The 14199-nt window shown below is 43.8% G+C and overlaps 1 protein-coding gene across 2 annotated transcripts in view; it reads right to left on the minus strand.

Moving 5' to 3' along the window:
* nbeaa (neurobeachin a) overlaps positions 1-14199 on the minus strand; it is a 92563-nt gene that overhangs the window by 61669 nt on the left and 16695 nt on the right. For both annotated transcript variants that reach the window (XM_041951652.1, XM_041951653.1), the window contains exon 2: positions 1375-1606. In XM_041951652.1, coding sequence (XP_041807586.1) covers positions 1375-1606 — 232 coding nt within the window. The remainder of the gene's footprint in view (positions 1-1374; positions 1607-14199) is intronic.

Below are 14199 nucleotides of genomic sequence, written 5' to 3' on the forward strand. Positions count from 1 at the left end.
AAAGACATAAAATGACCTTCCTGCCTCATTGATTTTCACATCACACAGCCACAACAGATCAGTGAGGATATGGCAGAGGTACAGCACAGCCCTCAGAGTGAGGCAATTTGCTTACAAAGGCTCCCCTTTCCCATTAGGCCTGCTAGATATGAATAGAGTCTTCCCACAATATTTCATTAGCCAGGTCCCAGCGACAGGGAATAAAGCAGGAGGCTAGCTCACTGAGGTGCTTGGTGTGAGAGGAAAACGCAATACACAATGTCCTAGATTCAAAACCCCTAAGCTCTGTTTTTGGCACGATCAATCCATGTAGGTCATTTTAAATAGTTTAAAAAGTGTTAGAATCATGCTGCAGAAAGGGAGTCTGCGAGAATTGACATTAAATTGATTTAAGCAGCGCGCACTCTGCCGCGGCGAGCTGTAATAAGTCATAGCAGTTCTAAAGCGCATTATCCTGCGGCGGTAGGTAGGACAGAGAGGACACTGGGGGTAGGGAAGGACAGGACACGCACTCCGAGGCATCATTAAGGGGAAGTCAAGGTCAATATGATCATGTATGCTGTGTACGTGTTGTTTTGTAATCAAGCCCTCCGCACAAATCACAGCACACTCAGAAACATACTGAGGTCGTTACTGCGCTTCTGCTGCACCAGCGGGTTGTTATGGATGGTTGACGGCCTGCAGGGCAAGCATGAAATAGTTGTGTTGTGAATGAAAAAAATCAGAGGTGAGTGAAGGACATCTTCGACTACTGGCTCTGACCTTCACGAAAAAAAAAACACAATGTAAAGGATAAAAAGTCCAAAGTAAACATTATACTGTCAGCTCCCTTCAATGTGATATAAAATATTGGCTTTCTCCACCAAACTTACAAAATCACACACAATTATTTCTCCACCAGAAGCAGCTTCAATACAGGAGAATTCAGTCTCAAGACATGCTGTGTTTTCAGCCTGGCATGCGGCTTCACTCTTTCCTTTCTGTGGTATTAGAATTGTTTTTTCCACCTACACATGCAACCCACTGCTGCACGTCGGGCGATTCTGAAAGGCACTTGTGGGTAAAGTCACTACCTGGGCCAAGCATGTTGCAGTTAAGTGGGAAAAGCTTAATAACACAACGCCACGGAACCTTTGCAACACCTTTGCACTCATGTAAAGGCAGAATGAGTGGGATTTTCCTAAAAAAACATGAATAGACTGGAAAATAATCCCTCTCACTCATCACTTACAGCCCACTAGAAGAGTGTGTAACCTCAGAGACCCTGTGTTCCGCCTGTGTTTTCATATTTTTACTTGTTTAAGTTTTTGTTGAGCTGTGGAAAGTCCGAATGTAAGTGAATAATTTTACATGTGACTGTCATACCCCAGTTACCTGCAATCATGTCGTCCACAGTGCTCATCTTGAGCAGCACCTGCTGGATGAGGCCGACCTCGGTGCTGGTCTGCAGGTTGCGCACGCTCTTGCGGAGGATGGCGGTGAACATGCTCCAGATCTCGGCCTGGCACGTCACCTCACAGTGGGACAGCAGCTCCACCATGCAGCCGATGCTCTCCGCCTCCTGGATGATGAAGTTCATCTCCAGGTCAAACTCGCCGCCCACCAGCTGCAGGAAGGGGGAGGAGCAGGATGACAGGAAGGCGAGGCATGGTTTGGGAGGCAGGAAAGGGCAGGGGGCAATGTTAAGGAAGGCGGATAGTGGAAGTATTCGGATGGGGGAAAGGATGGAGGGGGGAGTGTAAGGGTGATGAAGCAAGTGGGAGGAGAGAGAGAACAGAAAGAGAGAATGATTTAGTGAAGCATTTAACCTTTTGTCTGTAGGAGAGGTAAGCCTGGCTTCTGATGGATGCTGATTGTGGTTAGGAAAGCATTTCTTCTGCCGGGGGCCGCACATACTGCAACAAATAAATGTCCTTCATCTGTGCACACACACACACACACACACACACACACACACACACACACACACACACACACACACACACACACACACACACACACACACACACACACACAATGCCGTCTCCTTCTCTGCTGTTCCTCTAATGTGAGGTGTGCAGCACTCTCCTCTATGAACTACAGTCACTCTCAAAATACAGCAAGAATAAAAATGCCCCCCCCCCCACCGCCTTAGATACACACATAACCATGCAAGCACATGCAAACACGCACACACACTGATTAATACACATTTCAGTTCCTGTCCTCTCAGATAGCATTAGTCAGAGGACCCCATACTTTAAAAATCGAGTGCAAATGTTCTGTATTTAATGGCTGGTGCACTATAATTACTTGTGATAGTACAGGCTTCATTTCACTATGACTCCCTAACACACACACACACACACACTCACTCATGCACCACAAGAACCCAAGCATACCCACGCAGTTCATCCTCAGCATACTACACTATCCAGGAAATGGTAGCCATGGCAACCAACAAGCTAAGAGAGCGCCACTGAGGTAATTAAAGCAGATGAAACAGAAACATGCAATAAGTTACGTGAAGGTAGCAGACGAAAGACTGAAAAAAGCAATGAAAACACAGGATATGATCGCCATGGCTGTGATGTGGTCTCTGCGCAGGCAAGATACTGACAATAATGGTTAACTCAAGTACAGTCAGTATGTTTCACAACGAGGCGAAAAGGAGAGAGTCGTCCACTCAGTAGTCGATTTGTGAAACTCTAACAAAGTGGATGGTGGCCTGTGCAGGTGGTCGAGGCTGAACTTTACCTCCAGTTATGTAACTGTAGCAGGTATGGGCGGTGCGGTCAGTGCAGGTTAATGTCTCCACTAAAATATTCTGTTACAGCGGTGGCTTGCTCTGGGCTGTATTTTCAGCAGCACAGATGCTACTGAATGATCGTAGAAATACTATGGGAATATAATAGGAATACTACAGGCAGCAGTGTGTCTCTATGATCCTCTCACTTTTCTGCGGCTACATGCTGCTGACACTACTGAACACTACAAATCTGACAAACCGTTATGATTTTTCTGCTTCCTGGTTCATCAGCAACTGAGGACAGTGGTTAGTGAAAATCCAGAGGTACATCAGGCCATATTTCAGGGTAAAATAACATATTCAATAACCCATTAGCAACTTTTAGACAACAGCTAAAGTTAGCATTCAGCCACGTCCTAGATAACATTACCGTCTGATGGTGTTACAGGATACGTCAAGAAAGACGCTGCACATGTATTTAAGCTTGGATGTAAAGTGAGACTTTGAAACTTTTAAAACAAGAAACAATGCATCCTAGTTGAAATTATACACGATTAAAAAGACTCTTGCTAAATTCAATACACTGAGGTTTTTTTGGCTGCTACAATCTGGTATGACCAGTAGCTTATAGTGGCTAGTGTAAGCAAATATAGCAAACTTAAGCTAAACATGTTTCTGATATATTTCCATTATGTTTTCATGGTTTGATGTTTGACTGGAGCTCTTTTAAATATCATCTCATTGCATCGACTTCATCTGCAATGGTTTAATGGCACCAAACTGGAGAATTAGCCCCACCAGTTACTTATCTCGATGCATCCTGATACTCACACAACAGTGGTGAATGGAATCGCACATGATCTTGCATCGTCTTGTGCAGATTTTATGAAAATTCGGTTGAAAAAAGTGCAACATGTTTTCGAGAAACTCCAGATGTTTGGATCTAATTGAAATAAAACTAATCCCAACCCTGATGTATGCTGGAGCACAGAAACAAAGAAGATCAAGAGCAGAGGATGGTCTCTTGGATGTGGCCATGTATGATATTGACCCAAAATGGAACATTAGCTGCAGCAATCATTAGCAACACCAGCATTCATCACATGCTCGCCCATTTAGAGAGACTTGGTCTCAGCCGCAGTGAGACCTTTAAGATTAAGGGTTACACCTTTGACGCCATGGCTCCTTTTTTACTTTAGCTTCACTCCTCTCACCTTGTGATTGAGCAGGCATTAAACCTGGGATCTTTAAAAAAAACTCCAATTCAAGTGTACAATATCCACGTATTTCTACCTGCTTCTCATTCCTCCCCTCTCTTCCGACGGACTAACTGCCTCTCATTTCTCACTCTCATTCTGTCCCTTTCTCTTTCCCCTCTCCCTCTCTCAGTGAAGTGAATTGATCCAGTGCACTCTGCGAAGGCACTAGCACAGATTAGAGAGGACCCCTGAACAAGCCATGGAATAAAAGGAGGAAGAATTAATTCATTCCACATCGAATTTTCCCCTCTCCTCCGAGGTTCCCAATTAGAGAGCTCGCTGGGGACCATTGCGTCCTACAACATCTATATAACCTGCCAGTCTGACGATGCTCGATATGCAACGCAGCGGAAACTTAAGGGGAGACAGCGCAGAAAGTCTTTGTAGAAACTCGCTCGCAGACACACAGCAACTTGAAAACACATGCCCCTCAGGGCATACCTACACATGTACAGCACTAACGTAATCTCACTATGCTCGCGCTTCCCACCCGCGTACAGAACATCACAGCAAGATGAGAGGGGTGATGCAAACGACAGCAACAAATTGGGTCTCGTGACCAACAATACAGAGCAAAAGGAGGGTGAGCGCAGGAGATGCAGGGGGGAGAAAAAACAATGAAGTGCCCAGATAATTATTATCTATCCTCCACCAGAAGCAACATCTGAAGCGGCGAGTAAAACCAGGGTGACACTGCCAAGAGCCGCCTGGACCCAGAACGTCAGGTGACATGGGAAAGATATGACAGCGACAGAGAGAGGTGGGAGAAAATATTCTACGCTCACGTTAAATATGTATTCTTCATTTCACATGGCTCACATAAAAATGACAGATGCTTGAGCGTTTACGCATTGATTTGCTCGAGAGGGGCTTTTAATTGACGTATAAATAAACATGCTGCCTCTGCGGCAATAAGGTTGATCACAAGCAGCCTGAGCACACTTGAGCAAACTCGAGCATCATCATCGTCGCCACAGTGCACACGGACAAAAGGGACTAATTGGTTTTATGAGGGAACACGCTTCCTTTGCATAAATACTTGTAACCCTCAATCTCTCCCTCATCCCGCCCTGTGTGTCCACGGCGTCAGTTCCCACCCCTCGCCTCTGCGTCAGAAACCTACTGGGGAAGTCCTCACAAAGGGACACGTAATCACATCAGTGAGCACGCACAAGAGGTCTTTACTACCCCGACATGTACCCTGGCAGCTGAAGGATACACACACATAAATAGGGGCCCACATTATGCCACATGCCTTAGGATAAAGGGTCTTGGCAGTGCCACCCCCTCTGTCCTCTGAGGCAATGCAAGCACTGACCTCACAGTCTTCTTGGCAACCAGTTGAGGACGTTTGTTTTGGCAGCATGATGACAATGATTGCTCTCCAAGTACACCGCTCATGTTCCATTCATAAAGAATAAAAAAATAAATAAACAAAAACAGCAAGGAAACCAGCGGGTGAGTCAAACAACCTGTTGTCAGACAGGTGATAAGGAAGGAAGTGACAACCTCTTTGCCATCATCCGTGTTCGAGGCAGTTTTATGAACATTTGGCAGGTCGATACTTGAGGCTGGATTGTGTTGTGCTGATGCATATGGATGTGTCTGAATGCTATATGTCTGCTATATATAGAATATGGAGTTGTGCTCACACTGGAAATAGACAAAGCACATTCAAGACTGCACAATGTAGAAATACAACACTCTTCTTGTGTTATGATGAGAGAGAAAACTTCAGCCTCCACAATATCAGTGCAGTTATCACTGATGACTAATCTCCTCATTTTGTGGAGTATATTATTGTTTTTGTGTCTGTCTGTGTGCAAGACACCACCTTCTCACATGTTCACTCTTCAGCTGTTATAAAAGTTGTGGTTCATTTATTTTAAAATGCCTTATTTCGTGTAAATTATCAGTTACGTACTTGCACACTTGTGTGTTACCCCTTCCTCCATTTTCCCACATTTCTAATTCTGACCAGCTTTGCAGTGCTGCTCATTCAGAGCCTGAAGGAAGCTGGCACTCAGCTTGGCATCACTCTGGCTGTGCTGGGGAGGTGGGTGTTTGAGGAGGGCCGGGGGGGTCAGTGCCAGGACCGTCTTCACACCACAAAGAGCTTATATGAGCAGGCACCTAAACCAGCCAAAACCAGCTCTCATAAGAGGCTGGTAAAACAAACACTCCCTCTGTCTGCTTTAACCCTTTCTCACCAGCCACACTGCTCAGAAACAGTCCTGAGATGCTCCATGTGCAATAGGCCATTTTCCACCGAAGACATGATGATATGTGACAGCAGGAAAATAACAGGTGTAAATAATGAAAGGAATGATGGCTGAATTCCACTGTGCTGCTTCAGTTTCAGGGTCCTGGTATTGTGCGTGCTGGCTCACTGTCACGGCTTATTGGGACACTTGAATAGAACAGAGCCATCGTTAATGTTATTAGTCACACCTGCGTCAAGTCAAAATGTCTGCTGTGAAAATAGGTCTTTTCTACATTTTGTTATCCAAACTAGTCTTTATACTGAACAACAAAATAGATCAATTTGTCACTGCCTTAAAAAAGGACTTATACAGCTGCTATTAAAGAGTGTTTTATAATCCACTTCCTCAATGGGATTAAACCTGCAATAACTGACTTTTTTGGCCACTTGGGGGCAGCAGAAACAAGCTGTGAACACAACACTGACAAATCATCTGATACAACAAACTTGATAGCAAACAGTTGCTTATTTACACATCCAGCAGACACAGAGCAACACTATCATTCATCCAGAGTCCGGTTTGTGTTCACCTGATGAATGTAAATCCAGTGTTGGCTCTCTTTTAGCTCTGTGTTTGGTCTCTACCAATATTTGCAGGTTATATCTGGCTCTTGAGCGCCTAAATGCTCCACTATGGTCACCAGTGGTTACAGAGCTCTTTAAAGCTCTGTACAGGTGAGTGGAGCTGCAGATTCAGGTGCTAACACTCTCACTTCCTCTCCAAGATGTTTTGTAGCGCTATAGCAACACCACTCTACTTTTGTATTTGTTTTTGAAAGGACAGTGATTACATGTAAGAACACACGAGGTTGCTTGCCACAAAAAAAAGTTAATGCTGGTCATTTTTGGGATTTGAACAAACAACCATTGCTGACAGTTTCCTGGTGAGGACAGTCTCTGCTAACCTGTATGGCTGAAAAAGTAGAGCAATTCACTGGGACTGTTAGAAATGAGTATGCAGTTCCCCTGGGTCTCCCCCTACTAAAAATACTGCCATGCAGGCATTATATTCACACAAATACTCAGGTTCAGTTTGCACCAGAAAGGGGTTATTTACCGGGTAATTTGTCAAGTTACATAAACATTTTGAACCTAAAAAGTAAAGTAAGTCATGAGAAGTGAGTGGCAGCGAACATGCTCAATACCAGGACCCTGAAACTGAAGCAGCTAAATGTAATTCAGCCATCATTCATTTCTTTTTCACTTTTTATGAGTATATTTTTCCTGCTGTTGAACAGTATAATGTCTTCCATAAAAAGGTCTATTTCTCACACAGAAACACAGGATCTCTCTTGACAATTTCTATTTACTATTTTTATTTTATATATGTTTTTTTTTTATTTCTAATGCCTTTTGTTTTGTTGATGACTGAAACCTCGCTGGCCTTAGCCTTTAAACACCGCTCTCTCAGTGGTATTCTGAAAGGGGCTGCATTCATTAAAAAAAACGATTATTTAACTGAAAACGATATCTCTCAGACCCATTGCAGCCCATTCTGTGTGGCTGCAATGGCACATCAAACGAGCCATTACGCCGGCTGATTACTATGACTGACTGTTGAATATTGGATGACGCTCAAGGCCGAAGCTGGCGAAAAGAGGCACCTGTTGCTCATTACAGCTGTCAGAGATGACAGGTCAGAGAGGCGAGTGGACGGTCAATAGCCACCTCCTCTGCCTCTGCACATTCAATTGAGCTGGCATCATCAATATGCAACTTCAAAGCCCCTGGGAGTGCGCTGGAGAGGTGCGCGCATGTGTGTGTGTGTTTGTTTGGTGTGTGTGCGCGTGTGCTCGTGCGTGGCTCATTACTCATTTGTGTCCCCTGAGTGAGCCACAGCCATTCAGTCCCTTTGTGCGCTGAGCGAGTGAGGGGACGAGAGGCCCATCTAGACATGAGATCACAGATTATACACTTAACGCTTCGCCAAGAGGCTCGACGGAGCGCAGGAGAGCGAAATTGTAGGAGAGCGAGAGGGGCACACGAACAGGAGAAAAGCAAACAAGAGAGCGAACGGTGTGAACCGCAAGGGGGGCAGGAGGAAGCAGATTGGACAGAGGAGAAAACCGTGATGGAGAAAGTGTGAGTGTTTGAGAGAGCGAGCAGCAGAGATGGAGCGAAAAAGAAAATGAGGGCGGCTGGATGCTATTGTGCTTTCTTATCAGGACGGCAGAGCGATTTTATTGCTCTCAGCCTTACAATGTGCAGCGGAGGGTTTAGTGTTTCGATGATGACCATAGCAAATCTCTAAAAAGATATGGATTACACTGGGGCTAAACTGGCCACTAAACACTCAATAATCCACGTTCTGGTTGCTGCATGACCTCGTTTTTTGTAAACAGCATTGATAAGAGCTGCAGTTAATTTTATCACTGGCTCAGTCCCAGTTTCGAGATAAACTTCTGATTATCTTGGTTTTTCAAGGCTTTGGGGATCTATGCGGGCTCGCTGGCTTTAACAACAAGGGTGACAGGAATATTTAGAGCAAATCAAAAATACTGGCAGCGACTCTTACACTGATTAATCTATTTGTCGATCCACAGAAGAATTTAATAAGCAAATAATGGTTTAAGTTGATGCACGAAACGTTTGCTGGGTCCAGCTTCTTAGAAGTGAGAATTTGAGTGAGGACTACCTTTGACTGCATCACATGGTGCTAATCTGAATATCTTTAGCTTGTAGACAGACAAAAAAGCATTTTGAATATGTCATTTTGAGCTTTATGCTTTCAGTTCAGTGCTATCGTTAATTGAATAAGTTTGGGTTTTGGTTCTAGAAAAGAAGCGATGTGAGGATGTCATCTTGGGTTTTGGGACTTCATGATGAACACTTTTTATTATTTTTTGACATTTTGAAAACCAAACGATTCAGTGAATAATCCCAAAAAACAAATATCAGGTCGTGATAATAACAAAAAGGATTATTTGAAGCCCTGGGTTAGTAACTCTGGAAAACTACTGTGAATGTTACTGTGATGGAAAGTAGGTTTGAAATAAGGAGGAAAATGGTAGTGTATGCGTCTCTGTCTCTCCCTCTGTGATTGTGATCATCAATGACATGTTGACTGACTGCAGCCCTCCAGACATGGAGGAAGGAGGAGGGGGGGAGGGTGTCCCTGGACTGCATTTCCCATGGGCCTTAGTACCAGTATCTGCACAGATGGCAGATGGGACGAGACGCAGCCCCCACTCATGAAACCCTGAATCAGAGCATCACAATTACACACGCACACACACGGGTACGAGTCAGCAAAATAAACCGTATCAGCCTCGAGTGTCTGGAGTATGTAATAGCTGGTACGCATGAAGTGTTTCACTTTAGACTTTACAGGGAGAGAGAGGTCAGAAATCACAGCAGAGCAGCTTTAGGAAATATGCAGAGGAAAAACAAGGTTTCAACACACACTGCAAAAATACACCAATGATTACGTAAATCCACACTGGGGATATAAAGGTGGTTTAGGCCAGCATAAGCAAGGCAGGTTTGTGTGTGTGTGTGTGTGTGTGGCCCAATAATATGTAATATCTGAACTTCATAAGGAATGTTTGATCGCAAATTCTCACCGCTATAAAAATTGCAAAAGGACAGAGACTAGCATTTCCAGCATATGCAGCATGATGGAGGAATCCATACTGCAAGTTACATTATTGAGAGGTGATGAATCAATTAGAGTAAATTCTAGATACCATTTCTGGGTAGGGCTGCAACTGGTGATCATTTTCCTTTAATCATTTTCGATTAATCTGCCAATTATTTTCACCATGAATCATTCAAACTAGAATTTCCCAGAGCCAAGAGTGGTGTCTTCAAATTGCTTCTTTGGTCCAATGAACAGCCCAAAACCCAAAGACTCTACATTTGCTATCATAAATAACAAAGAATCATTAAGTTTAAGAAGCTGGAATAAATCTGTTTCTGCTCAAATGTTTTAGGAATGATGGAATCTAGATTTCATGTCAGAACATGGGTTGCATGTCGAGTCTGCCAGACACACTGCAAAACCACAGCAATGATGTCGATCCCTTCAGGCAGGAAAGCCTCCTCAGTGACATGGAAGTAATTTGATTTAGCAAAATCCGGATATAAGATTTGCAGGAAGTCTGTCATTACTACAGTGACTGGTATTGCACATTAAACAGTATGTCTACATGATGCATACTGCACCAAATTCCTGAATATTTATTAGCAATGGTAGCTGTGGGGTTCCGGCAATGCCACTGTCAGTCCACCAGTTTTGTCCAGACTGAAATATCTAAACAGCATCAGAACTGTATTTTCTTCTTCTGTTCTTCTTAGCGGTTAGCATTAGCATTAGCTAAATGGTAGCATTGGTACTGGCCACTACCTGGAGCATCTTCTAAACAGGCCTGGGTCAGTTGAACGTGGCAGTGCTGTTTGGATTGTGTAGGAGCAGTGTGAACTGGCACGAGGGGGGGGGGGGGGGGGGGGGGGGGTGACTCTGGGATGCCGGAGTTCACCGCCTAGCCTCCTGGAGGTGTAGTGGGACTAAGTAGGCAAAACACTGTTGAAGGGAGGTATCCACCTGATGACCCCCAGAGACGTGTTAGGAATCACTGCTCTTTGGCATGTATAGAGGCAGATTAGAGCTCCAAGGTTCTTCACTGAGAATGAATCCTCTTTTTGAGCACAAGTATCTTGTGTTTACATTAACTTTGATGAACTAGCACAAAATGTCATTCATGGTCCCCGGAGGATGAATCATTGCTACCTTTGGTGATCCCCTGACTTTTCATCTAGGCTACAAACAGGTGGACATTTTTGGTTCAGAGTTTAATGTTTTGCATTGAAATCTGGCAGACGCAGGTTCCCGTCAGGATGAACAGTAATAACTTTGGTGATCCCACAGCAACTAGTCAAGCACCGTCAGATCAGGTCAAAATTTCAATTTGTCCCTGCAAAACTAACAACAATCTCATTGGCTAATTAGCATACGTTAGCATGCTAACACGCTTGAACTATGATGGTAAACATCAGTATGTTAGCATGTTGACCTATTTCAAAGCAAGTACAGCCTCATAGAGCTGCTAGCGTGTCCCTCTGTCTCTCTCCATTGGACTTTTCTAATCAAGTGCCTACAAATGATGGAATTATTTTTTTTTATTTGGTGAGAAACAAACAAACAAACAAAGAAAAATCCAGAGAGTAGAATTACACTACTTTGTGTAATACACTGCCATGTGTATCCCAGCCCTGGGTCTATGTGTCAGAAAAAGCTAATGGATCATGGCAAACTGACAGATCTTCATCCAACCACTCTCAATGATTGGACTGAGACTGATGGGTCTGTATAGTACCTCCTTCCATCTTCCCCCCACATAACCCTGGTGAATTTTTATTAACTGCCATCAGAGGACAAAAGCTACCTTGAGAGGCTCAAACAGCCAACAGAAACTAAAACAAGCCACAAAACATTCACACAATGCATTTTCCCACCAGCAGAGTGCAGATGGCAGTTCATTACAAGCCAATACGTCAGCCACATACAGCAGCAACCACACTTCCTTCTTTGACATCAACACTGTTCTCATCGCTCTCACTTTTCTCTCACACATACAGAAACCATCCAATCACAAAGCCAATGCGGAGAAAATGGGAGAAAATAAGATAGGTTTAGAGTGCTTATCCACTTTACTCCTGGATGCAGATTTGCGTCATTTGTTTGTTTTGTTCCCTCAAGCATAGTGCAAATGTTGTATGGAAATGAACTACCAGCAACTACAGTGTAAAGCAAACCTAAAGCTATAGAGTGCATGAATATATGTGTTTTGCATTAATACATTCAATAACAACTCAAAGAAAAATACAGTAAATATGCAAATAAAAGAAATAATCCTCGATCATAAATATTTTTAACCCTTTGAGAAAGTTGACAGATTAAATAGGAACTGATTTGCACATTGCATGGCATTAGTGAGAAATTCCAAATTGAACAGATGATGTGCTAAAATACATTTTTGTATGAGCCATGATGCACAGAGTGAAAAAATAGCTATGCGGGCCTGCACCATTTCATGGCTTTATGTGGCTTATGGTTAAAGTCATGTATGCATTAACATTTTGGTCCGAGGGGCAAAGAAGGCTTGTTTCCAATCAGTTAGATCCTGTTAAGGGCGCTGTGTGGGGAAGGTGACAAATTCCAATCAAGCGACTGCTACCTCGAATTTAGCAAATAAGTGTACGCTTTACAGTTCCATTAGATTAAAACACAGACGTTTGTGTTCTCGGTGCCAAGAGCTGTACCCTGGGCGCATTTTCCACAAAAATAACCACGAATGTGCCTCTGTACGTACATCAAAGAGAAGCAAAGCTATTGAGCGTTCCCATGTATTGGCTTGTCAGCTTCTATTAACGCTGCCAGAAACCAAAGGGGGAGAACGGCATAAAAGAGGAGTGAGAGAGGGCGAGATAAGACAGTAATACCTGCTGAGATTTGTCTTCATGAAAGCCTCTACAAAGTCTCCAGTTCACTGCAGACCAGTTCAGTGTACCTTTTCCCGCCTCCAACATCTGACTCAAAGCTAGTCAAGTGCAAGCTTAAAGCATACTGTTATCCACACATACGGACAAACACACACCAACACTCGCACACACTTGACAAGCTCAGCCAGAACACACATATTCAGCATTCAAAGGGCAACAGCCTTCTAAACAATTCATAGCAAAAAGTCTTGTAGGTCTTAGTCAGTCGCACATACACTCTCACTCAGTTTGTCACTAACACACTCATACATGCTCGCAAGAGCTGCAGCAGCAATTCACATGAATGACAGCATGAGTCCACACAGGGAGTGAGAGGAGGGGAGCTGGAGGAAGAGAACTGGAGGGATACAGAGAAATTTCCCAAAATAATCCAATAATAATGAGGTGCCATTTCATTAGCATATGAGCAGCTTTAAAAAAAAAAAAAAAAAGTCAATTTTTTCAAAAGTCTCATAACTGGAGTGGGAGGCGAAGCAGCTTTAAAAAGAGCAGAGCAGAAGAAGAAGAAGAAAACGGAGGAACAGCAAAGAGGAGCAGATCGGGAGGGGAGAGGGAGAAGGGAGCAGGAGAGCGTGGTCAGACGTCACAAACAGGGCAGAGAGGAAATGCGCAGCAACGTAATGGTGTGAATGTTTGCTTGGGAAAGCAAAGAGAAACGACAGATAAGGAGAGCAGACTGAGTCTTTTCAGCACAACGGACAGCTCCTGCTCTCCCTGCTGACGGACGGAGGAGAGGGGCTGCAAATCCTTCACCAGGGCTGCAAAATTCATCAGAAACAGCTGAAGCTGCATCTGCACTAATTGTTGCATTAATGCCGTCAATATTTTTCAAAGGCTGAAAGTCTGTGGCAGCAAAATGTGACCGTGGCATGAAACCCAAAGCTGCGAGAGCTCGGCTGTTTGCAGGCGGCGCAGCGCAACAGAACCACACTGATCTCAGTCGACGTTCTCAGAGAAAATCCAGGTCAGAGGCGCGAGCACGCAAACACTACAGGGATTGAGGATCCTAGCCAAGTGATCACAACTCTGACTTCATCCAACTGCAGTTTAAAATGTCTGCCACCTGATTGGCCAAAGAGGCTTAGTAACGGATCTAGCAATAAGCCTTGTCACATGCTATTGGGCAACAAATAAAACATTTTTTTTTCCCCTTTTTGTCTTGCGGAACACCACATGTGACACTCTCAAACACCCGAGTCATTACACACACTCACGTAGCTTTCATAATCACAGACAGCATCAGAACAGCTGCATAAAAATCCATATTTTATGGTGATTTTAATTTGCATCATATACTGCAGTTGCAAGGTAGTCTGACATATCAAAGAAAGCAATGAATAATTATATTCATGCTACCAAATGCACAAACAAATATGACCACGTTCAGTCAGTTCTACCTCCACCAAGAAAGTTGTTTTTGTCTCTTTGTCAACAGACCTCTTTTAACC

Source organism: Chelmon rostratus, chromosome 14 (genome assembly GCF_017976325.1).
Source record: "Chelmon rostratus isolate fCheRos1 chromosome 14, fCheRos1.pri, whole genome shotgun sequence".
Lineage (NCBI taxonomy): Eukaryota > Metazoa > Chordata > Actinopteri > Chaetodontiformes > Chaetodontidae > Chelmon > Chelmon rostratus.